Source organism: Equus asinus, chromosome 2 (genome assembly GCF_041296235.1).
Source record: "Equus asinus isolate D_3611 breed Donkey chromosome 2, EquAss-T2T_v2, whole genome shotgun sequence".
Classification (NCBI taxonomy): Eukaryota; Metazoa; Chordata; class Mammalia; order Perissodactyla; family Equidae; genus Equus; species Equus asinus.
In genome coordinates this window covers 75,668,649-75,691,716 of record NC_091791.1, presented here as the reverse complement: position 1 = coordinate 75,691,716, position 23,068 = coordinate 75,668,649, and the positions used below count along the sequence as shown (strand labels likewise).

Below are 23,068 nucleotides of genomic sequence, written 5' to 3'. Positions count from 1 at the left end.
CTGGTAAGATACCACTCATATCACGCATCCACAAGGTGAATATTGCAGAAGGAAAACTGGAGGCTTGAAAAAAAAACCACTTGTCATCATGGAGTCTGTCATCTCACCAAAAAATATTCCCCCATGGTATCTTTAGGATTTGTCATCCATATTTGAGGTCCTAACATCACTTGTAGGAAAACTTCCTGTGGCTCCAGCTGCAGCCCTCTAAAGTGAGTTAGATTAGAAGATTAGCAGATGGACTCTACTCAGATTGTTGGAGACCTAGTCCAGGCCATTTTCCTACACAACTTGAGACAAGTCAGTAGGAGAGAAGAATTTTCCCTTCCCTCTATGCCAAGTGGTCAGTCTAGGGGAGAACTTGGGTCTTTTGACCCTTTCAGTCCATCAGCCTGAGGATAGAAAAGGGATTGCACGCCTTGACTCCAGCAATTATTTTCTAATTCACTTTCTCTCCTATTGTCCACCTAAATAAAATATCCTCATTCACCCTTTAAATCCATGAACTTCTCTTATGTGAGCCTTTGTCACTCTGGTCAACTAGTGTTCATCTCAGATCTCTGAACTAGCTGTCTGATTTATCCAAACACTCACTCTTTTAGTATGTGCAATTAGCTTAAAGAGGAACAGACTCTGCTTCAGTTTACAATAAATGAATAACAAGATGATCCAATCACACTAAGATCATGTACTCACTCAGATGCAGCTCACAGCAGCCAGAGCTCTGTCCCCTGCTCTCTCACTCTTCCAACAACCAAGATGCTGGTTTAGGCAGTTAGAAATGTAAAAAAAAAAAAAAAAAAAAAAAAAAAAGGAAAGAAAGAAACACTTGCATTTGAGATGACCCTAATTTGTCCCAGAGAAAAGTTTAACATCTGCACCATGTCTGCTAAGCATCCTTCTTCATAAGAATGCAGAGCTTTCAAAAGTTGAGATAGACCAAAGTGATAGCTCCATGGCAATCTTGCCTGATGAAATCCTGGGAAAGAAAGGAGAGCACATACTGCCCACAATGTTCTACTGGAGTCTGGGAGTGAGTTCACTTTGAATCCCAAAAGCTTTCACACCCTCTTTGCAGGCCCCATGGTCCCCAGACTCCCAGTCTACTCTTTCATGAGCCACCCTGCTCACTGAGAAAATTCTTCAAGGTGTGGTGGGAGACAATAGCCTCCTCTCTCAAACAGGTCCCTGTAGATAGTATTTTTCAAAAATGCATTCCAGGGCAGATAAAATGTGTTACTACTCCCCTACCTCTCCTGATTGGGGAGAATACACATGACATTGAGAGCAGAGATGACAGTGAAATTAACTTTCCTCATCATATATTTCATGTTGGACTGCCTCTTGACACCAATCAGGATCCACAAGGACCAGTAGGTAGACCCCAGACACAGCAGACCTCATTAGAAGATGGAACAAAGCCATCTAGAGATCAGTGTGTCTTTAGGATCTCTGGTGGCTTCCAGTTGGGTTTTGTTGGAAATAGAAAATTATAATACAAACATCATAGTTATTCTTTCATTATGTATGCAGATATAGTAATATGGACTCCCAAATGTCTGTGTTGTCCTCCATGAAAATCTTCAAAGTGGAGTACATATAATCCTCCTAGAGTTTATAAAGTCTCAAATTGCATTATGTTACTAAAATGGAGTTGGCAGGTCAAGTGGGGATCTTGGACTCACACCTGGTGGTAATAAGGTGAAGCTCTCCCTTATTCTGCCAGAGCAGTGCCAAAGAACACCAGATAATGCACAAAGTCTAAATAAGAGCTAGAGTCTCATAACGTAACACACAGAATGTTCATATCTCAGTGGATAATAACTTTTCATACAAAGAACAAGGAATCTTTCAACTTGAATGAAAAAAAGTCAGTCACCAATATCAAGATGACAAACATTAGAATGACATGACACAGAATTTAAAGCAGTCATCATAAAACTGCTTCAATGAACAATTACAAACGTGCTTGAGATAAATTTTAAAAATAGAAATTCTCTGCTAAGAAATAGAAGACATAAAGAAGAACCAAAAGGAAATTCTGGAACTGAAAAATACAATAAACAAAAATTTTTAAAAGTTCAATGGATAAGCTCAACAGCAGAATGTAGGGAATAGAGGGAATAACCAATGAACAGGAAGTTAGAACAGTAGAAACTACCCAGTATGAACAACAAAAAGACAATAGACTGAAAAAAATAGATACAAATTCATGGACGTATGGAACTATAACAAAAGATCTAACATTCATATCATTGGAGTCTGAAAAAGAGGAGAAAAAGAGTGAGGCTGAAAAAGGATTTGAAGAAACAAAGGCTGAAAACTTCTCAAATTTGGCAAAAAAAATGTAATATACAGATTCAAGAAACTGAGAAAATTCCAAATAAGAAAAATCCAAAGAAGTCCACATCAAGAAACATAATATTCAAACTTCTGGTGGTTAAAGGCAAAGAACCATTTTTGAAAGCAGCAAGAAAGAAACAACACATTACCCATGTGAAAGAACAATTCAAATGACAGTAGATTTCTCATCAGAAACCATGGAGGCTAGAAAGAAGGAGAGTAATATTTTTCAAGTGCTGAAAGGGAAGAACTGTCAATATATGGAACCCTATATCTAGAATTCTATATCCAGGGAAATATGCTTCAGGAATGAAGGAGAAATAAAGACATTTTCAGATGAAGGAAAACCGAGAGAGTTTGACACCAGCATATCTATCCTAAAAGAATGGCCTAAGGAAGTTCTCTAAACAGAAATAAAATTATATCTAGAGCAACTACTAAAAATGCTATACAAAGAGATACACTCAAAAGCATTATAGATAAATCAAAATGGAATCATAAAAAATGTTCAAGTAACCTGTATGAATGCAGGAAGCCAGGGAAATGAAAAACAAACAGAAAACAAAACATAAAATGGCAGACTTAAGCCCTAAGACATCAAAAATAACATTACTACATTAAATGTGAATGATCTAGGTACACTAGCGGGGGCTCCTCCAGTCTCCAATTTGGATAAATTTTATTTCCTTTTCTTGCCTAATGGCTTTGGCTAGGACTTCTAGTACTATGTTGACTGGGAGTGGTGAGAGTGGGTACCCTTGTCTTACTCACGATCTTAGAAGAAAAGCTTTCATCTTTTCACCACTGAGTATAATGGTAGCTGTGGGCTTGTCAGATGTGGCCTTTTATTATCATGAAAGGATGTTGAATTTCGTCAGATGCTTTTTCTACATCTATTGAGATGATCAAATGATTTTTATCCTTCATTTTGTTAATGTATGTATCACATTGTTTGATTTGCATATGTTGAAATATCCTTGCATCACTAGAGTAAATCCCACTTGATCATGGTGTATGATCCCTTTAATGTGCTGTGTGATTCTGTTTGCTTATAGTTTGTTGACGATTTTTACATCTATGTTCATCAAAGATATTGACCTGTAATTTTCTTTTTTTGTAGTGTCCTTGTCTGGTTCTCTTATCAGGGTAATGCTGTCCTTGTAAAATGAGTTTGGAAGTATTCTCTTCTCTTTAATTTTTTGGAAGAGTTTGAGGAGGATTGGTATTATTTACTCTTTAAATGTTTGATAAAATTAACCAATGAAGCCATCTGATCCTGAGCTTTTCTTTGTTAGGAGGTTTTTGATTACTGATTCAATCTCCTCACTAGTAGTAATTGGTATGTTCAGATTTTCTATTTCTTCGTGATTCAGTCTTGGTAAGTTGTATGTTTCTAGGAATTTATCCATTTCTTCCAGGTGGTCCAATTTGTTTTCATATAATTGCTCATAGTAGTCTCTTATGATCCTTTGTATTTGTACAGTATCAATTGCAATGTCACCTCTTTCATTTACAATTTTATTTGAGTCCTTTTTTCTTTGTAAGTCTAGCTAAATGTTGTCTATTTTATGTTTCAAAAAACCCAAGCTCTTAGTTTCATTGATCTTTCCTATTGTCTTTTTAGCTTCTATTTCATTTATTTCCTCTCTGATCTTTGTTATTTCCTTCTTCTACTAATTGTGGGCTTAGTTCATTCCTCTTTTTCTAGTTCCTCAAGGTGTAAAGTTTGTCAGTTTATTTGGAATCTTTCCCTTTTTTAACATTTGTTGTGAGGAGGTTTGGCCTTGAGCTAACATCTGTTGCCAATCTTTCTCTTTTTGCTTGAGGAAGATTGTTGATGAGCTAACATCTGTGCCAATCTGCCTCCATTTTATGTAGGTGTCACCACAGCATGGCTTGATAAGCAGTGCTATGTCTGCACCCCAGATCCAAACCTGCAAACACCAGGCCACCAAACCGGAATGTGTGAACTTAACAACTATGTCCCTGGGCTGGCCTCAATCCTGCCTTTTTTAAAAAATATAAGTGTTTATCACTATAAACTTCCCTCTAGACCTGATTTTGTTGCATCCTATAATATCCACATACTTGCCAATTTTCCAGTTTTCTTGTTGTAATTGATTTCTAGTTTATACCATGTGGTCAGAAAGGAGGCTTGATATGACTTTAATCTTCTTAAATTTATTAAGACTTGTTTTATGACATAACATATGATATATCCTCAAGAATGCTACATGTGTGCTTAAGAAGAATGACTACTCTGCTGCCATTGGATGGAATGTTTGGTATATGTGTGTTTGATCTGTCTGGTAAAACGTGTAGTTTAAGTCCTTATTGATTTTCTGTCTAGATGATTTATTCATTGTTGAAAGTGGAGTGTTGAAGTCCCTTACTCTTATTATATTGCTGTCTATTTCTCTTTTCATATCTGTTAATATTTGCTTTATATATTTAGGTGCTCCTATTTTGGGTGCATAGATATTTAAAAATTTTATATCCTTTTGATGGAAGACACCCGTATCATTATATAATGACCTTCTTTTCACTTGTTACAGTCTTTGGCTTAAAGTCTATTTTGTCTGATATAAATATAGCTACCCTTGCTTTCTTTTGGTTTTCATTTGCATGGAATATCTCTTCCATGCACTTTAAGTCTTCACTTTAAGTCTATTTGTGTCCTTGACACTGAAGTGAGTCTCTTGTAGGTACCATATAGATGGGTTTTGTTTTTTATCTATTGCTATCCATTCAGCTATCGATTTGTGTCTTTTGATTGGAAAATTTATTCTATTTACATTTAAAGTAATCATTGATAGATGTGAGCTTACTATTGCCATTTTGTTCATTGTTTTCTTCTGTTTTGTAATTCCTTTGCTCCTTTCTCCCTCTCTTGATCTCTTCCTTTGTGATTTGATGGTTTTCTGTAGTGGTATGCTTACATTCCCTTCTCTTCTTCTTCTATGCATCTACTACAGGTTTTTGCTTTGTGGTTACCTTGAAGCTCCCATAAAACATATTTATAACATTCTATTTCAGGCTGATAACTTAACTTTGAATGCATATAACATTTTACTTTCCACACACATGTACATTTTATGTTTTCAATGTCACAATTAACATCTTTTCACATTGTGTATCCAATTAATAAATTATTGTAGCTACAGTTATTTTTAATACTCTTGAATTTTAACCTTCATACTGGAGTTATAAGTGATTTACCCACCACCATTACAATATTAGAGTTTTCTAAATGTAGCTATATATTTACTTTTATCTGTGAGTTTTATACTTTCATATATTTTCCTGTTACTAGTTAACATCCTTCCGTTTCAGATTGAAGAACTTCCTTTAACATTGCTCGTAGGGCCAATCCAGTAGTGATGAACTCCTTCAGTTTTTGTTGGTTTGTCTAGGAAACTCTTTCTCACTCCTTCAATTCTGAAAAAGAACTTTGCTGGGTAGAGTATTCATGGGTGGCATGTTTTTTTATTTCAGCACTTTGAATATAATACCACTTCCTTCTGCCCTGCAAAATTTCTGCTGAAAAGTCTTCCATGGTCTTATGGGGGTTGCCTCGTACATAAAAAGTTGCCATTCTCTTGCTGTTTTTAAGATTCTCTCTGTCTTTAAATTTTGACAATTTATTTATAATGTGCTTCAGTGTGGATCTCTTTGGATTCATCTTATTTGGAACTTTTGGGGCTTCCTGGATCTGGACAACTGTTTCTTTTTCCAGCTTAGGGAATTTTTCAGCCAGTATTTCTTTGAATAAGCTTTATGCTCCCTTTCTCCCTCTTCTCCTTCTAGAAGCTCTGTCATGTATATTTTGTCTGCTTGATGGTGTCCCATAAGTCCCTTAAACTATCTTCACTCTTTTTCATTGTATTTCTTTTTGTTCCATATTTAGATGAATTCCACTGCCTTGTCTTTGAGTTCACTAATCCTTTACTCCACTTGCTCTACTCTGCTGTTGCACCCCTCTATTGAATTTTTCTGTTCAGTTATTGTATTCTTCAGCTCTGTGATTTCTGTTTGGAATATTTTAACATTTTCTATCTTTTTGTTGAAATTCTCGTGTTGTTCATGCATCACTCTCCTGACCTCAGTGAGCATCTTTAGGAACATTATTTTGAACTCTCTGTCAGGTAAATCTCTTACTTCCATTTCATTAAGATCTGATTCTGGGGATTTATCTTGTTCTTTTGTTTGGAACATATTTCTTTGTTTTTTCATTTTACTTGATCTCTGTTGGTTTCTGCATGTTAGACAAAACAGCGACCTCTCTCTCTTGACAGAGTGGTCTCATATTGGAGATAAACATTGTCCATCAGCTCACCCAAGCTCCTGGTTGTCTCTCAAACCTTTGTGATTGTTCAAGTTGCTTCTTTGTTCTTAGTGCCTCCCAATAGTTGAAGGTATGCCAAGAGGCACCCATTCCCAAGGAGAAGGATTCCAGTCAGCACCAAGACGTAGGCTAATTAGAAGCCAGATCCTCAACTAGCAGCTGGAAAAGTATATAGTTAACCTCCTCCAGGAAGAAACTTGGAGATGGGCATTTTTTCCTGCCCCCTCTGTGGTAAGCCCAGGTATGTACCCATGGAAAGCATGCTCCTGTACCTATTTAAACACTGCTTCATTGTTTGCTATAGTCCTATGGGACCCATGAATGCAAGCCCCATTGTCTATCAGAGCCAGGCAATCCTTGGGCCCATCCCTTACATGGCAACCAAAAGCTGGAGTGCCAGTCATGCACACAACCTCCTTCCAGGGAGATACCACAGACTTGGTTTTGTTATTGGAGCAGGCCAGAGGGAGAAGCAGAGGAAGGATCTGCCAGCTTTCCCAGTCTCTGAGGAGATCACAGCCAGCCCCTAGATATGTGCTAAAATTACAAGCTAGATCTTCAGGAAGCCGCTTATAGCATATGCAGCTAGACCTTTTTTGGAGAAAGATTGGAAGATGGGCATTCTTGGCTGTTCTTTCTGCACTGAGCCCTGGGGGAATAGCCACAGCAATTGCTCATGAATCCATTAAGAACTGCTTCTTTGTTTTCTATAGTCTTGTGGGTCTCACGGACACAAGCTCCATTGGCTTTCAAAGCTCTTGGATGGGGGTCTTAAAAGCTGGGGCACTAGATATACACTCCAAACCCTTCTTATCAGAGAGAAACTGGGAGTTGGAGATTCCCTCTTGACTGTATGGCACTGTGCTGTGGGTGGGTTTTATGATAAGAGTATGTCTTAGCCTTTCCCAGCCATTTTGCTGTGGGTGTTTGCTCAATGTGCTGGAGCCATGCAGCTAGTTTCTGAATTTCTTTTAGAGGGAATTTCTCCACGTTTAGCTGTACATTCAGGGTGTCTGTGGGAGCAGGGAAGTTCAGCAGCCTCCTGTCTGACCATCTTGGTCACTGCCACCATTTTTAATCTGCACTATTCTTATTTCTTTCAACTGGTCATATTGCCACACTCACTCTTGTCCCCTGCTCTTGCCAGGAATCTCTAACCTAGAATACTCTCTTTCCTCATCCCCTCCCAAAATCAGCCTATCTCCTACCTAGCCTTTAAATCTCAGCTTAAATGACACTATTTTAAGCGGCTTGTTTTTGACACCTACAGGTAAATGAGGTTCCCTTGCTGTGGGTGTGCTTCCCCACGATGACATTTTATTTTCATTACTTGTTAAATTGCCTTTCCAACTAGACGGTAGGACAGTTTTTACCTGTCTTGCTCACTACTGTATCCTCAGCAGGTATTACATGGGTTGATGAGGGCAGCATAAGTATCTGTGGTAAGAGGGAAAGAAGGAATGGAATTCTATAAGGAGACAGTTAGAATAAGATAATGATATGGTCGATCCTGGCCAAATAGTCATACCAGTGGGAAAATAATATTTTAAGGAGTACATTATATAGGCTTTATAACATATATTGATCCAATTAATAGGCTAATGGCTTGTTTTACATTCATTTTGTTTATACACTCTGCATTGTAATCCTGAGTCCTCTCAAAGCTGTAATTAGCCTCCAGTGATTGAGGACAATGGCCCTCAGTCTTTGACCAGGGGGTGACTAATAACATTGACCTGTGATCATATAACTGGACCCCATGATCCAAAAGAGCTGGTCTGTATATCCACCAGAAGAACTCTGATGTATTAGGAAGGGGCAAGAGTGAAAGAGCTTTACAGGGGTCCTTAGGACCTCCAGAAAGGATAATGAAAGGGACTTTAATGAACAAAGGACCTTTAAAATGTACATGGTTAGATTCCAGACACCAAGATAATTACTCCTATGTTTGAAGGAGAGATAAGGCTCCTCTCCCTACCCTCAGTGGGAGGTGCACTAGGAAAGCAAGGACATTCATCCTGTGATTGGAGAATAAGGCTATAAGCTCTGTTCTGAAGCCAAAAATCAGATCAAGAGAGAAGGTTTTCTAGTCAAAGAGATTCCTCTCCAGCCCAGTTGCACAATTAGACAGGATGTTAACCTCTTTTTTAAAAGGATCTAGAAATATGGAAGAGGATGGCTGAAAGAAGCTTTACCTCTTATAGAAGAGATCATCTAAGGTCATCAAAAATGTCAACAAACTCAGAATTATGATCTCCTCACTCCTGGGGCAGAACGTGCTCTGGCCCTTGAAGGGCTTGGATTCAACCAGTTGTCAGTGTCAGAAATAGTTGGAGCCAGGCTTAGCTCAGGGACTGAAACACTCCTGATGGAGACCATGGGAGCAGCAGCAGCATCATTAAGCCAATGACCCATTGAAAGGAAGTATGCATCCGTTGGAGTCCAGGAAGGAAAACAGAGGCCACCTCACATATCTTAACAGAGAGAATTCAATACAGAAATTGATTAGATAAGTTTTGGAGGACTGTAGGACATGGAAGGAACACTGAGGCGATACAGAGACAGCAAGTGCAGAAAGCAGCTTTATTGCCTATGACTGGAAGAACAAAGAGGAAAGCTTAAGTCCATTGTAACTGAGAAGCCCAGAGAAGGGGCTCCACTGCACTGGGTCAGAGACCTTGGATTGGGGTGTGCTTCCTGTGCAGCCCAGGTCTTCTTGCATGTGAAAAGACCCCACAGAGCTAGGGCTCAGGCCTCTGAGGAACATGCACTGCTCATTGGTGCTGCTTCCACAGGACCTTGGAGGAGAGCCTCCGCTGGGTTGGGATTCAAACCTCTGAGGAGGCAACACTGATGACCACGTGCTGGAATCTCTGAGGGGCCCAATGAGGCTGCCCCTGAAAGTGTGAAAACTGCATCCAGCTGCTGCCACTGAGCCCAATCACTGCTGCAAAGTAAAAGGACAACACTGGACAATGCTGACAGAAGCAGGAAGCAAGTGGGAAAGAGCAAGTCCCAGCTCCCTTCTCCAGTCCTTAAGCTTCCCTCTAGGTCCCCCTATGTGCAGAGACAAACAAGAAATTCAGCTGTAAACGTGAAATGTGGTTTGCAGAACCCCAGGCCCAGAGTTCCAAAGTTGGGTTTGAAGTTGAGAGACAATAGGTCAATAACGAGCGAGTTGCTGCCCCTTCCATCTAAACTAGCTTGGGTAGCTACTCCAGCACAGAAGGAAGCAGGAGAACGTGGTGTGTTTCCTGACATGCAGACCCAAGAAAAGTTATCCTGGGCAACATAAAAAGCATCCCAGGGAATCTAAGTGGAGGTCGGATTATAATTTGGGCTCTAAATTTTTCCGCTGTCCAATACAGCAAACATGAGTGACAAGTCTGTCCTAGAAAGTATATGTTTATGGTGCTACCGAATCATGTCTCTTGGTTATATTTCATTATAATTCAGAAAAATGAAGCATTCTGATAGGTCTCATTCTTCTGATTAGGCTATAATAGTCTGAGTACAAATATTTGAGGAAAAGACTGCATATGGGAGCACACAAAAGCAGATCAACTCAGTACAATACTACTAACAGGTTCAGGCTTGTGTATGGGGAATCCCGGCCTGCCTAACACGTGAGGCTTGCTTACCCCCAAAAAAGGACAAAGCAAGACTACCTCAAGACTTGGTCCTTTCTTAATTGACATGGGACCAGTGTAAAGAAATGTCCTCAAAAGCCTAGGTCCCCTCCTCATCACATGCTTTTCTAGGGAATGCCAAGAGCACTCTCTAGCTATAAGACCCAGCAGTGGTGCCTGGCTGTCGGGTAGAGCTCTCATCTGAGGAGGCTACTGGGCTCACCCCAGTTGGTGGTTGAGGACAAAGACCTAGCCCTGCCTTTAGCTATGTCCCCTCCCAGATGGGGTGGGCCAAATGCCTCTTTCTTGCCTTTGATGAAAGTAACTCCTCTAGCCTCCTTTTCAAATAGAAAGAGGGTTCTTAGATTAAATTTAAAAGATAAAATAAAATAAGAATCTGCTCCATGCAATGGAAGTTAAATGTGATGGGACTTATCCAGTGTTGTGGAGGCACCCTTTCTCTGGAATAAATGCCTGCACCTGTCGGACAGGGTCTAAGAAATCTACATTTGTGAGAGTGGCTCAAGTCTCCAATTTCTGTCAAGTGGCAGACACCATTGCACCAATTTTGTAGCTCTGACAAAAGTTAGTAGGGTCTAAATCTTGTGTTCTCTACTGAGGCAGGTGTGACACTTTCAAAACACTTTCAAAAAGATTGCTCTTCCAGACACATTGGTCAGGTTGGGCAGGAGCTGATGCAGGCTTACTGCTTGTTAGCAAAGTCCCTTGTTGTTCCAACCATGGACAACACTAGAAGCTGGAGTCCACAACAGGCAATAAAATACTTTGGTGGTTAAGAGCTTATGCTCTGGATTCACAGAGCTTCCATTCAAGTCTTATCTCTACCTCCCACTCATTGTGTGACTTGGACACATTACTTAGGCTCTTGCAGTGTTACTGGAAAACAAAAGACAAATAGTGGCAGCACTTAGTCCCAGACCTGATGTATAGAAGCTCTGCTGTAATAGTAGGCACTAGTCATAAAGTGGTAAAAATGGCACAACAACCACCACAAATCCTTCCAAATGTGAGAGGGCATCTCTGGTTGCTTGTAGTTCGCTGGTTCTCCTCCAGGGCTGATTTTGCTATGTCTGGAGACATTCTTAGGGTCACAACTGGGGTGATCCTACGGGCATCTATTTGTTAGAGACCAAGGATGCTGCTAAGTATCCTACAATGCACAGGACACCTCTTGCAGCAATGACCCAGCCCAAGTGTCAACGGTTTTGAGGTTGACAAACCCAAGGATTAATTCCTAAAATGAAGAAAAGGGAAAGTCAATATAAAACACAGGCATTCAACTACCTTATTGTCCAGGATCAAAGGACAGGAGTGTCTCTAAAGACTTCAGTCATGAAGCAGCATTCACAGAAAGGGATGCACTACAGGCCCATATCTTATCTGGATCAGACAGACTCTTTATCATATGGCTGCTGGTGCTGGAAGATCAACATGGTCCTCATCATGTACTGGAGGTCTGCTTGAGCCAGAGAGGTCAAAAGGGTAAGGCCTTGAGTTTAGAGAATCAATTGAAGAAAGGATGTGCCTTCTTGACTGATATACATTATCAAAGACAAAAAAGAGGAAAATGGATGAAGAGGAAGTTCTATTACTTCTCTGTGGCTCTTCAAAGAATTGACAATGTGAAGTCATAGTCAGCTGGTCACAGGAAGTGCTGCCTGCAGGATGCCTGTGGGGTCATGAGTCTGTCTGCGTTAAACCACAAGGACTAATTTTAAGATATAACATTATGAGGAAGCAAGAACTGCCTCTCTGTCTCAGCTAAGGGAGGAAAATTGGTGCTAGTTCCTGAAAAAGAGCCACAAAAACAACAAAGTCTCACTTGTCATGTCAGTTAAAGGAAAAGAAGGCATATGTTCCTGAGAAGGAAAACCCCAAGCAAGACGGCATCCTGGCAGGAAGGGAAGCTCTTCCTGGACCAAGACGGCTACAGAAAGAAGGACCAGCTGCCCATACGGGGCTCAGGGGACAAGATGAACAGACTGAGATGGGGCTCAACTGAGCATGGAAGAGAAGTGATATGAGAACTAAAATGGACCTGTATGAGTTTGAAGAGCAGGAAAAACGTGTTGGGGCTGAAAGAAGATGGGCTTTCAGGAGCTAGGAGAGAATCTAGGATTAAGGAAAGGTTGGCAGTCCATCTCTGTCAGGAAACTCCCTTATTTGGCCTTTCCCAAGTAGAAATGGTGTCACTCACGAGCCTGAAGCTTCCTGAGATAAAGAGGATCCACATTACCTCGGAGAACAACCATCGGGGCATGGTCTCTCATTTACCCATCCCACTTGCTTCTCCTTGCTAGGTCATTTGAGAGAGTCAAATACACAACAGCCCCTTTCTGTGTGGTCCCACGCCACTTGGCCTCAACTTGCCCTTTCCAGCTAACCACTGCGAACATCACCCTAAGCCAAGGAGTGGTGAAGGGCTGTGACATTCAGGCTTCCTTGGCTGCTCCTGATCTCAGTGATCACTCACCAAAAATAACATCTTAAGCTTACATGGCACTTGATATCACTGTCTTCGGTTCTCTCATTCAATCTTGGCAGCATCTCTAGGTTGATTTATTGTCCTCACTATACTTAGAAAGAAACTACAGCTCAAAAGAGTTGAGTATTCTGAAAGAGGCTGAATTTGAACCCAGATCTTATCCACCCACTCCCAGTTCAAGAACTACACACATCTCTGCATCCACAACACCATGACACCACATCCTGCAACACAGCAGTCTTCATGCCTTTTCTTTTTGTATGCATCATCATGGGTACTAGTGCCTTCTTAACTGGATTACCAGTTTTCCAAGAATAGAGATCAAGTCTCATATTTCTGTTTTGTCAAATGAGTAACGCTCTCTTAAACACTCAATATTCATCTATTTTTTATTTTTTTAATCCATTACAAAATGTAGAAAATATAAAAATTACAAGAAACCAATATACGCTCTTCCTGCCATGTCTAAAATCTGCTAGTAATCATATTGATTCATTAGTGGTAGTTTTCAAAGCCTTATTCAGTGGAAAGTCTCTGAGACCACTGGGGGCTTCCACATGTTATTTGGGTGTCAAAATTCTGTTAGAAGAGACTAGACCTGGTCCATACCAATCTATGTGTCATGGCCACAGTCAGTCTATGGTTCATCAAATTCTTGAATTTCATACCCAAAATCAATGTGCTTCTGATGAATGACAATGAGAATCCCGGATGAAGAACCATGGACAATTCATCTCTTCTAAATCAATATCAAACTACTCTCAGCTTACATCTCAATAGCAAACAGTATGTATTTTTATTCAATCCGAAAGACTCAGGTAAACATTCACAACTTCTTCTGTCATCTTTAATGGATCATGATAAAGAGAATCTATTTTCCAGTCTAGTTTTCTAACAGCACAGAGCCAAGTTCAAGACTTGTCTTCATTAGACATGGAGGATTTGTCCACCTGGTTGTATTCTGAAACAATGGGAGGGTAGCAATGCTTACAATGCTGTGCAACTTTATAGCTTAATCAGAGCAGTTATCCCCACTCCAGATCAATGAGATAGGTCAGATCCTCATGATATGAGGACAAAGTAAAGGAGGGATGAGAAATCTCAGGCAAGGTCTAGATGTACAGCCCATGCATCAAGTGTTACAGCTGAAATTTCCACATTCAAAACAAAATAGTGACTGCATATGTCCCTATTCATCAAATTGTACACATTAACTATATGCAGCTTTTTTGCATATCAATTATACCTCAGTAAAACTGTTAAAACAAATAAACGAAGTGGTGGTCCTAATAATACATTTTACCTTGATTGCTAGTGAGAAGAAAATAAACAGAAACAACTGTTTTCATTGCATTCTGAACTATTTTGGAGTCTGACTGGCTCTAGAGGAAACACATGAGGTAAGAGAGTAGGAGTAGATGGTTTCTTAGGGGCCAGTGGTCACCTTAAAGCAATTCTTCAGTCTGACAATCCACATGCTATAAAGTCCACATATCCTGCCTAATTTTTTTCAGGCCCACACACCAAAATTCTAGGTGTGATTTCAGGATCTACATACTGAACACTGTACATACAAAAGAAAAAGGAAACAGGAAAACATTTTCACACAGCTGTTAAGTCTAAAGCACGAGACCCGTTTCTTCTCCTAGAGAGCTTTGTTTTTCTGCCAACTCAGCACAGACATTACTTTGGAGTCAGACCTTGAGACCACATGTCTCAAAGGGTCATGTCAAACCACAGTCCTCACATCACTCAGCCTTGGGGCACCAGAATTCTAAGCTCATCCATGTAGACATTCTGCTACAGAATGGCACAGGTAGAACAGACAGGTTTGCTGACCTTCCAGTCCAGAAACTTGCTCATCAGACCCTGCACAGAAAGGTCAATTCCCACTAAAACTTCAGTTTCCAAGAAGAGCTTCAGAAGACACAGATTAATTTCTGAAGAAGGGGAAAAGCTTCCTGAGGGCTGGTTTGACATCCTTGTTTCTCAAAGTATAGATGAGGAGGTTGAGAGTAGGGCTCACCATGGTGTACAGCATGCCAGCCAACTTCTTCTTCTCAGCACTACAGCTGGAGACAGGGCTTATGTAGGCAGAGAAAACAGCAGTGTAAAACATGCACACCACAATAAGGTGGGAAGAGCAGGTGGAGAAGGCTTTCTTCTTCCCCTCTGCAGTCCGTTGTTGCAGGAGATCATAGCAACATTCTTGCTAGGTTTTAAACTTAGCAAGAATAAGTTATAAATGGGTGGCTGAGAAATACGTGATCTGCTAATTCTCATAAATTACTATACTAGATTGTTTGTGCTTTGGAATCAAAGGCTGGAAGGGAGTATCTTATCAAACATGAAGGCAAGGGGCTTAGGAACGCTGGGCTCTTGCAGGAACAGAACGCCGTCTGCGTAACTTGCTGGTTGTTCCTAGGATACTCCCTAAGGGAATGGCCTTGGGTAGGGCCGGGGTACGTTGAAGGGAGGAAGACTAGAACTGCTGAGGTTTGACTTGCATATCCCTGCTGGCATGAGTTCCTGCTATGCTTGTATTTCTTTGCCCACAAATAAATACATGGCGATCACAGGGACCTCACCTCAGTCCTTGAGGCTGATAGTCCCCTGTCCCATTGAATAATACATATTGTGTTGTGTCTATTATATAGACTGTGTTCTGTCTATTAATTCCATCTGCCCCTTCAACTGGCTGCCTAGCTGGTCTTGGCAGCAGTCTGCATCTTTAGGATGCTGGAGATGATAAAGCCGTATGACACGATGGTCATCAGGAAGTTCATTATGCCATAAAAGGCATCAGCCAGGACAATCATGATGCTGTTCACATATGTGGAGCTACAGGAGAGAATTAACAGAGGAGGGACCTTACAGAAGAGATAGGTAATGACACTGGGCCCACAGAAATGCAAGTTCAGCATCAGTGTGGATGGCTGTGTTGAAGGCACAGGGCACCCACTCACCTGTTGTTAGCATGCAGCAGAATGTCTTGCTCATTATGGTGCTGTAATGCAGATAGTGGCAGATAGCTGCGGACCAGTCATAGGCCATGACTGTTAGGAGGAGCAGCTCAGAAGATTCAGTCCATGTGAGGAAATAAAGCTGGACCATGTAGCCCCCATGGGAGAGGGAGCTTTCCTGATATCAGACCTTCCACTGCTTTGGGCATGATGGAGGAGGTGCTGATGATGTCCATAGTAGCCAAGTTGAAGAGAAAAACATACATGGGAGTGTGCAGCCTGGGATGGAAGGTGATGGACAAAATGATGAGGATATTTCCTGGGAGGGCCACAAAGTAGAGGGAGAGGAAACAGCTTAAAAACAGCACACGGTATTCTGGGTGCTCCGAAAAGCCCTGCAGGATAAATTCTGTTACCAGAGTCTGATTCTTCATGGTCCTGGGGCTGAGAGGGGTTTCTACAGCTATCAGGTGAATCTCCACCCGCAACTTCATGTGATTTCAGGGCTAGAGAGAGAAACGAGAGACGTCCTAAGGAAAGCTGCTACCATGTTTCATTCATCCCTGACATCATGGCTCAAGCAATATTATACAGATGCACTAGGACTTATAATCAAGATAAACACAGAAATGTGACAATAAGAAAAGGATATGAACATTCAGTTCATAAAAAGAAGGTACAAGTTGGGGTTGGCTACATGGCATAGTGGTTAAGTTCACACACTCCACTTCAGCAGCCCAGGGTTCACAGGTTCGGATCCCTGGCGTGGACCTAGCACTGCTCATCAAGCCATGCTGTGGAGGCATCCCACATAACGTAGAGGAAGATTGGCACAGACGTTAGCTCAAGGACAGTCTTCCTCACACACACAAAAACCAAAAGGAGGTACAAATGGCCAATTAAACTCATGAAGCATCCTCAACCTCAAAGAAATGCAAGTTAAATCAGTGATCCACTCTATCAGCCACAATTTGGCAAAGTTAGAAAACCATGATATTGACTAACTTTAGCAAGGGTGCCAAGATGCAGGTCTTTTAAAATCTGTATTCCATTTGAGGCAGAACTTTCACTTCTAGGACTTTACCTTAAGGAAATAATTAAGAGAATCTTCATGGTGTTGTCACAACATTATTTATCATAGCAAAAATTTAAAAGCAACCTATACTCTTAAAGGAGAGTAAATTGTGATATATTGATATAATGGAATGCTATGTTCTTACAAAAATGATGTTTTAGAAGAGTTTGACTGATGATTATGAAGACAGAATGAAAAAAGTTCAAAAATAGTCTGTACAGTAGGATATCATTTTGAGTTAAAAGAGGAAGCATCTTCGCATACATACCCATGGAAAAAGAACTGGCTAGTGATAGACCAGAATTTGAACAGTGGGGATGGATTGTACTTGATTTCATTTCCTCTTTTTGCTGCTCTGTAATTTCTGATTTTTCCATTTAATAACCTTTCAGAAAGGCAGATCTATCACATAATTCTCCTTCTGACAACTCTTCCATGGCTCCCCACTGCTGACAGAACAAAGGCTTCCAGCTGCTACTCCTGGATCCACCTCCTTTCATGCCAATGTCTTTCCACTCATCTTATCCCTCAAAGCCAGAGTTCCAGCCACACCCAGAACTCCCAGGCTGACCAACATACAAGTCATGCCAGGTTTTCATGGCATCATTCTTGCAGCCCTCTCAGCTGGGAATGCCCTCCTACTCATGAACCATATTGATCATCAGCCACCTCCTTTTCTAACATCCTTTCCCTAGAGAGAAAGAACCACCCTCTCCTTGATGGCCCCTCAGGATTCTGTACTGACTTCTATCCTAGAACCCATTATACATCACTTTCCAACCCTCTCCGCTAAGGTTGGTACATTTTCCTCATTCACATCTGGACATCTCTGCTTGGCACATAGCTCTATGCCTGGTATGGAACAGGTGGGCCCTCAAATACACCTGTTAAAGATACATACATACAAATACATACTGCTAAAGAACAGTCTATACAAATAAAAGCAAAATGTTTTCTATTCTCAAGATGGCGCTCATTCTTTATTGTTTAAGGTGAAATCAGTATGGTGTCGCATTTGATTCTCCTTTTCAACTCTTTATTCATTAAAAGAGTTAATTTAAGTAAGATTCTCCTTTTCAATTAAGAATTTTGGTTTTTGTCGAACTGCAATCGGGTCACATCACTGCTTTGTAAGGTGAAGACTGTTGTTTGAACAGAAAGGCCTAAGATTCCTCTGACTGAGAGCAGTTAGTTGCATTAGTGAGGACTCTGATCAGAGCTGATGGAATGGTGGAGTTCCAGCTCCATCTTCCCAGCAGCAAGGTATCAGGTCAGCTCGATCACTTTGGTGAATGTAATAAATACAATATGCTTGTTTCGTTTTTGTTTGGGACACTTTTTAAGTTTGAGTTGGGTATCTGCAGATTGTATTTGCTGCTCTGTAACTTTATTGGTTCCTCACCACAATCTGGTGAGTGACTTCTGTTTAACCACTGTGAGACTGAACAGCTGAGGTAGATTCTAGCCACATGATGCCCCGTCATCACTCACAGTCCACTCCACAGTACAGATTACAAACCAGAGACTCAGAATGCTGCGGCCACACCTAGGAAGAGACAGACATGTCCATCACCAAATACTGAGCTGTAGTGTCCAGCTCTATCATATTATAGCGTTACTGGAGCACCAAGAGAACCTATTGTAAAGGAAATCTTAAACCTAGTCATTCTCTTAGCTCAGCTCCAGAGTGAGGATAGAAAAATTAAATAAACAGCAACATAAATGCAAGTTTTGAACAGGTGCTGAGCACAAGGAAATGTCAACAAACCAATTCACATTCTGGGAGCAAATTATCCCTCAGATAATTACCCTCTCACCATAATTTCCAGGGCCGGTGGACAGTCTCCTCATCCAATTGGTCAACAAGGATATCAAAGAATCAGATGCCAAGACTCTTTCTGAGGATGACCACGAAATCTCTGTTGGACCTTAGTCGGTCATTTCCTCTTCTGAAAATAACAAAGACCTTTCTCTCTAGAGGTTCATAGGGCATGGGCTTTAATTCTCATCAATCTTCACAAGATTATGACCAAAGGTGTGAGGGAAAAGAAAAAGATTTCAGGTATCTATTGTCAAGTTTAAACACATACTACATTCAGACAACCCAACTCCCCACACGCAAGGCGATAGGACATTTAAACAGTGGTTATTTTCCACACTTACCAGACCCTTCAGTGCTCAAGTTTCAGAGAAAATAAAAATGCATCTTGGATGGTTTAATAACTTTAAAGAAACAGCATGAAGTGTCCTCAAAATTTCTGAAATTAAAAGTTTGCTTCATTGAGTTTTTCCTAAAGATAGATGGAATTTTCTGTGGAAGATAATTTGCTTTAGTGAAGTTTTATCTTAGTTCCAATTTATTTTTCATAATTTTACAAATGGAGAATTATTACTGTTTTAAGGTATTTAATTAATAATGGAGAAATTGACTACTTCCATTGTTTTTATCTCTAAGGGGTTTGAGGATTTTCATAGACACTATATAATTAATCCAATGTCCTTCTATTATATATGAAGGTAAATTGTAAACATATGTTAAGACCAGAAAACTAAAAATCAAGAAACGCCAAAATCTCATATGTCCAGGTTTAAATCTGAAATATACTTTGAAGATGATCTAGTCCAACCTATTTATTGTAAAGACACAAGGCATCTAAGTGACTTATCCTCATCACAAAGAATATTAGTGACAAAGCTGGTATCTAGTCCCAGGACTTCTGATTCCAGCCTACAATTCTTTGCTGTGTAAATTGTCAGTTGCCCCCGCTAAATCCAACCTTGTCAAATGCCAAAGAAAAGTCAAGAAAAAGAAAAATCAACCAAGAATTTATGTGGACATTTATTATGATTGAGGTGTGGAAGGCAAACCCTAAACTCTCAGCCATTTTTGGCATCCTATTTGCTTTATTATTTCATTTCCTGATCAAATAGTAATAATACACAGTGAGAAATCCACAAATGTTACTGACTTTGAGTCAGCTAAACAAAAATCGTCAGGTCTTTTATACATTTAATAATCCAAATTATGCAGACTTAAAGTTATGAGTAGAATTTTTCTCATTCTTTTATATCACCCTATACAATGAACCATCTTCAGAATATTCCTAATTACCTTGAAAAAATTCTTTCACTTTCGTGAAGATAATAGATTTTATGTATATCCGTCCTTTCTCTGTTGACCACAACTGAGGTTGGAAACCTAGTGACAACAAGGCAGTATGTGAACTAAGACAAGACAGGTCTAGATGAAATGAAGCTTTCTTCTCCTATTTAAACTGATCTTGCCAAGATTTTTTGGCTCATCTTTAGCAAAATTTGTCACTGCCTGTGGGAGACACTTGGGAGAAATATCCACAGAGATCACTCTAAGTGGACCCTGAAGGAGCAATTAAATTAAGTGCCTCTTTGCTGGGTACTTGACTGTCATTGGTGTTCATATGAAGGCCAGTTCAGACTTCTGATCTAAATGTACATAAAAGGGTGCAAGCCTGAGCAGAGGGCAGGACTGACCCTCTTTCCCAGTTCACGGAATCTGGGGCAGGGTAGACCCAGATCCAGGTACTCAGAATAATGTGAAAACACATGTGGACTGACAAGAGGGTATCAGGCAGACAGCTAGCATTTCTAGACTGTCTTCCTTGGCAGACTAGAGGTATGGAGCAAACGTCCCCATGCTCCCCTGCATAAACCACCCTTACCAACAGAGCTGGCCCCTCACTGTCCCTCACTCACACCTTGGGTCCCTTACCAAGGTATCTTGCCTTTCCAATTCCCATATTTTCTGTCTGTATCCAAATCCCACCCAGATCTAACTCCATCTCCTCTATCAAGCCTTTCTGACTCCTTGGAGGGAAATGATCGCTCTCTGATAAAGCTCTGTCACATTCATGCTTTAGTGGTAATAACATGGGCTTTGAAGTCAGGGTCAAATCCCAACCCCAAAACCTACTGATTGTGTGACTTTGGGTGAGTGTCTTAACCCCTCTAGGACTTACTTATAATAACAATAAGACACCTCATTATCACAGTAGCTAAAACACGAAAAGGGCTTAGCAATATTCTATTTACTCTTCCCCCACTTTGGCACCTATTTACATATATATGTTCTTCTGTGTTAGTTAGCACTCAGAGAACAGTTGATATTTGCCTGTAACCTACCCCCCTATGAAAATGTCTTGAATATAACTGGCACTTACATAACCGTTGATTAAGTGAATGATTAGTTTGGTTGGAGAGTTGGGTTTGTTATTAAAAGGTACTTCAAATAGTCCTAATTTTACTAAGCAGCGTGATCTACTTGGGACAAGCAGTAAACTAAATAGTTCGCAAATGGCTTTGAGACTTGACTCTGTTACTTAAGTAGCTGTGTGAATTTGTGTAAGTCTCATAATCCCTGTGAGTCTAAATTTTTTAATCTATAGAACGGAAAGAATAATATCTACCTTTGGGATTTTTCTTTGAATTAAATAAGATGATGTATATGAATCTGTTTTAGAAACCATGTAAGTTGTTATTATGGATGAGTCATCAATAGAAAAGTTACACAGGCAAATTCTACCTTGGCAGTATTAAGCCCAAGCAGACTATCTGTTTTCCAACAAAATAAAAGATACAAAAACAAAGGATTCCCTTCCTGTGATGTTAATAATATACTACCATTTAGGAATAAATGTGTATGTTAGGTTAAAGGCTAAACTGTTATAACAAAGAGACCCAAATATATGGTGGCTTAATACCTTCTCTTTCACTCAACAGTCTGAAGGTCTTTGTGAATGGGGGGATAGTTTCAGACTGATGGGGTAGGCTTGCTCCATTAAGTCATAAGGGACCCAGCTTCTTCACAAGTCAAAAATTCTTGATCTCCTAGGCTGTTATTCTCTGCACCATAATGAAAGTTGCCACAACCTCTACATTTCAGTTGATAAGAAGGGAAGAGACAGGAAGCCCAGGAAAAGCAATTCATTTTAAGCAAGAGAGGCAGATGTTGGACACATAGCTTCTCACATTCTATTGGCAAAAATTTTGTTACATTGCCTCAGTTAGATGCAAGGGAAGCTTGGAAATTTAGTCAAGCTGAGAAGTCACATGCACAGGAAAAGGGAGAATAAATTTTTGGAAAAAATTAACAATTGCCACAGAAATGCAATAGAAAACTAAAGATAGGCAATTACACAAAAGACTGGCAGTCAGAATGAGTTTTATATGTTACTCTCAAGAACAAAGATTCAAAAAAGAAAAGGGGAATGGTTATACAGCTATACAGGAAGGAGGGAAAGGTGAAGAAGGGTGAAAGAAGCAGAGAGGCAAAGGATAAATACTGAAACTTAAAAGAAGAAAGTAAAAAGATTAATTCAAGAGTTCTAACATCCTCATGCAGTATCCAGAAAGAGCACCAAAGTGGTGGGACCCTGAAAAGTTATGCATAACCCCAAAAAGTTTCCATCTGATAAAGAAGAGTGCCAAGCAGAGGTGTGGCATGACTGACTGAAAGAAAGCAGTGTCTGTGCTGTGAGACTTAGCACTCAGAGAGCCCTTCTGTCCAAGGAGATTCATGGAAGCTAGTGCACATTTAGGGATCTACAGAATGTTATGAGGAGTCCTGCCTGGACAATACTACTGCCCACATTTTCCAGGCCTAACCCCTAACCTCAGCTAGGACCAACTATTAAAACAATCAAGTTATTACTTTTTGGTTGATTCCTTATCACCCAGCTGCAGCCCCGAGCACATTTCATACTCTTCAATTTTCTCCCCTTCTACTTTTCCCTCACACTCAATTATTGGCCTTATCTCCTACCTTCCTAAGAAGAGAAATACCATCCATTAGAGCTCCTCAATTTCATTCCTCTCCATCGCGATCTTCCTGCATCTTTATCCTTAGTTTCTGAATCTTTTCCTCTGTGCTGCTTCTATGAGAAACCAGCAAAAAAAAAAAAAAAAAAAAAAAAAAAACAGGAAATGCTCATTTTTCCCTGGAACAAACTATTGAACATTGTTATTTTCTTTAAGATGTCCACAGAATCTTAAAAATAATTCTCATAGCAGGCATTATTTGCATACTAGACATGAAAATAAGTAGGAAAACATACACATAGTGAGAAAAATGAATCAAAACAAACTCAGAAATGACAAAAATAATAGAATTAGTAGACAAAGAGATTAAAACAGTCATCATAGCAATATTCCATATGTTCAAGAAGCTAAAGT

The 23,068-nt window shown here is 40.1% G+C and overlaps 1 protein-coding gene across 1 annotated transcript; it reads right to left on the bottom strand.

Moving 5' to 3' along the window:
* Nucleotides 1-824: 824 nt before the first annotated feature.
* Nucleotides 825-22,771, bottom strand: LOC106842915 (olfactory receptor 13A1). Its single transcript, XM_070491517.1, is given in 9 exon segments — nucleotides 825-14,993; nucleotides 15,541-15,748; nucleotides 15,750-15,965; nucleotides 15,967-16,292; nucleotides 18,264-18,407; nucleotides 18,679-18,874; nucleotides 19,025-19,172; nucleotides 19,974-20,060; nucleotides 22,659-22,771. Coding segments are annotated over 4 exon segments (975 nt in total). The 5' UTR covers nucleotides 16,281-16,292; nucleotides 18,264-18,407; nucleotides 18,679-18,874; nucleotides 19,025-19,172; nucleotides 19,974-20,060; nucleotides 22,659-22,771; the 3' UTR covers nucleotides 825-14,756.
* Between the last annotated feature and the right edge of the window lie 297 nt (nucleotides 22,772-23,068).